We start from the raw sequence: 3,532 nt of genomic DNA, 5'->3' as shown, positions 1-3,532 counted from the left end.
CAAAAGTCGGGTCCACTTAAAATGAACGATATTAACATATATACCTAAAGTGACATGATTGATTACATTAAAGCTAAATATTATTCTGGCCTTAAAGTGGATCCAATGTTTGGAAGTGGCAGTTTTCTCAATAAACATCGAAAACTACACGGAGGCCGTACATCTTTGTATGAAATATTTGAATTACAACTTGTTTATTTTCGTTTTTCTCATTTCAGATGCCATTGACGTGTGCTCTTACAGCTCGTGTATGGTGTGATTGGTCGAAGATCAAGCATAGCCTGAAACAATTGACCTATAGTACTGCTGTGTAAACCAAACCAAAATGATAGAAGATGAGGTTACGCTCTTGCCGTTTGACGACGATGATGACGAGCCCCATCATGACGTAACACCACCGCCGCCACAAACTCTAGCAAACTATCAATCCAATTCGGCGAATAATATCACCAATTGTCCAAATTCATCGGTTGCCAAGAAAGTTCAGCTGCAATCAGCACCACCGCCCTGTTGCCAATTCGCAAGAAGCTTCCAAGACCTCCGCGTCTAGAGAGCGTCTCAGAGAGCGAACATAGTGATAAAAGTTATTCTCCAAGTTTAAGCAGTGGGTCCGATTTCGGGGTAAAGTCCTATCTGCACAAGTTCTATGAGGATGACCCCCAGTTTAAGGACAGAGCTGATGTATATTGTGAAGCCGAAGATCATCCACTTGCAAGACTACGTCATAAAAGACGAGCTTGCGCGAAGGGCACTCTCTGGTGGAAAGCTGGGGCATGGGTGGGGCTTAATATTCTAATTCTTGCGGTGCTAGCCCTTATGATAGGGTATTTTGTTACGCCAAAGAAAGAGATTTTGCGATACACGGATGACACTCCCGTAATCAATCAAGATGCGGTGTCTTTTAACAAAAAACTGGACGACGCCAAATTAGCCGGATTAATTTTGTTGTGTTCAGGGGGGTTTGTTCTCGCTATATCTCTGCTCGTTCCGAGTTTTACTCATGCCACTGATGAGGAGGAAGAGGAATTTAACACAGAAGAGGTGAGAATCGATCCAGACGGAACATTTCCACCTTATATGCCTATTACTTCCGGTGACGAAAACACAGAAGAAGGAATTCCAGTGACATCTGCCGTGACAAATATCCAGCCACTGCGCGCGAAAGGAGAGTTTGTTGTTGCAGGGTCTGGCATGGTTACGGTACAAGGGGAGTCTGTGAAGAAAGAAGAATGAATGTGAAGAAGGAAGAATAAATTCACGATAGACCGCCAAACGGGAGATTATTCTTATCGTCATTCCAAAGTTGACAACTGCGATGAATATTTATGATACTTTTATACACGCAGATATTAACACTAACTAAGAATGACAAAATATAGCGTATAAATTTAATGATAATATTATGATAACATAGTGTAAAAAGAGTATTTTTAATAATAGCTTAATTATAATATAATATAATATAATATAATATTGTAAAGTTGTAAATGAAATTATTAAACAGGCGTTTCATACAAAAAGAAGGCACATACGCATGTCACGACCTGGCCCTTCTGTTATCCCACATTATATTTGCTAAATTATTATTTTTTAATGAAAACATTTAATTAACTGTGCGGAAAGCAAAGGTCATGAACAATTAACCACAAATATCAATTAGTTCAAATTAAACAAGTAAGATATGAATTTCATGTTGTAACTTGCTCCATCCACATCAAACAACACACATACATAAGGTGCTTTTACCGTGTCCGGGTAGTTCGCGCATACTGATTTTCTTGTTCATTAAACCACCTCCTTCCATACTTCCCACGCACACGTACACGTCCTGTATGTAATCATGATGGAAAAACAAACATGGTCACAACCAGGTATAACATGGAATCATAATATTCCGTTGAAATGTTTCCCTGAATTAGGCTGTTATTAATAAATTTATTATGAACCTTCGGTATTATTAATATTTTTATTTTTATTTTTATTTTTATTTTTATTTAAATTTTAATTAAAATTTTAATTAAAATTTTAATTTTAAATCGTATTCAGAATGCAATTTGGGTATTTGGTGTGTCTGATGTGCTCTCAGGTGCCACAAAAAATACTGTGCAAAGGTGGGTGATCGACCCCTTAACGTAATGAAAGTATTGAAATCTTGCTCAGTTTAAGTGGAGCTAATGTCATATCGCATTGAAAAAAAAAACCCAATTTTTAATGATTATCGATAATGAGTATCGTCAATTTGTTTTCTTTGATACAAGTTGTTTTTAATTTTGCCATAATTAATGGGCAGTTCCATTAGTATACCATAAAAGTCTTCAACAGCAGTACTTCGACATATCTGCGTTTGGGAATAAACTCAATTTATATGTCTAGTTTTTATGATTGGCTATCCCATTTTGATTTAGGCCTATTGGATTGTGAAGCAAACATATGGTTCTAAGACACTTGTTCATAAAAACACTGACCTTTTTAATTAAATTTGCCCTCTCATTAACATGAAACTATAAGCCTCTCGGCCCGGTTGACCCAGATATTATGGTGTGATTATAATAGAATGCAAGCGTTTACCATAGCTTTTTCTAACCGAATTTATACTCGATAGCTTTTGCAGAAAACTGTGTCGCGCGCATGATCAGTGTGCAAAAGTGAAGTCGTTTTACACATTGAGCATGCGTGCGATTCGCATTTCTGTAAAAGCGATCGAGTATAAATCCAGCTTAACACCTGCCTGCTAGAAGACAATTAATGGGGGCTATCAGAGAATCAGGTGGAGAAATAGTGTCACTGAAACTATACATTATATACAACGAAAATATCAATTCCAGATTGGACTGATAAGGTTCACATTCACAACATTGTCTGTGTTATTTTTCAAGATTAAATAATAAACAGACTGGTACATTATAAATTTACCAGCATGCAGCTCTCTGCCCGAGCTCTCTGCTGCTCGATAGCCACCATATTGGAATTACACTGAATGCATGGCGGATAACAATTTAGAGCAACCTATTAACGAATTCAGGGCGTGTGCGTGTATTGAATATATAACATCATACAGATAATACTCTCATGTACTATATTATAACGTTGTACTCAATATTCTATATTTGAAAGTATTAACTGTCCAACATTAATAAAATGAATGACTAGAATTTAGAAATTCCGTACTGCACATGTAGGAGCCTAATAATGCATTTGTGTACGCGCCTAAATTATCAATGGAGTTACTCACATATGCGCATGTAAATGGTTCAGGAAATCAGTGCTGTGCATGGCGGACTTGGAACCTGTCACCAACGTCACGATTCGAGTCGGAAATGAGTTGCTGGAACTCTATCGTTATTAGCCTATATGCTACTTAAAATCTGCAGGCGAGGAGTGATATCCGCCTTATGCATGTTACTTTTTCTCATTTTATATAAACCAAGTACTCCATTATCATGGTTATAAAGTGCTTTCGAAGAAATATCATATTACATTTTAGTTTTATTAATGAATATGGCAGATGCATAGATACACGTAAGCCATGCAC

General features: G+C 37.0%; 1 protein-coding gene across 1 annotated transcript; it reads left to right on the top strand.

Moving 5' to 3' along the window:
- Positions 1-444: 444 nt before the first annotated feature.
- Positions 445-3,308, top strand: LOC140138882 (neurensin-1-like; the record flags this gene model as incomplete). Its single annotated transcript, XM_072160661.1, has 1 exon — positions 445-3,308. A coding segment is annotated over one exon (789 nt), but the record flags the coding sequence as incomplete, so codon positions are not given.
- Between the last annotated feature and the right edge of the window lie 224 nt (positions 3,309-3,532).

The sequence above is a fragment of the Amphiura filiformis genome, chromosome 18, assembly GCF_039555335.1.
Source record: "Amphiura filiformis chromosome 18, Afil_fr2py, whole genome shotgun sequence".
Lineage (NCBI taxonomy): Eukaryota > Metazoa > Echinodermata > Ophiuroidea > Amphilepidida > Amphiuridae > Amphiura > Amphiura filiformis.
Note: the sequence above shows the minus strand (reverse complement) of the source record. Positions and strands in the feature narration are given on the sequence as shown.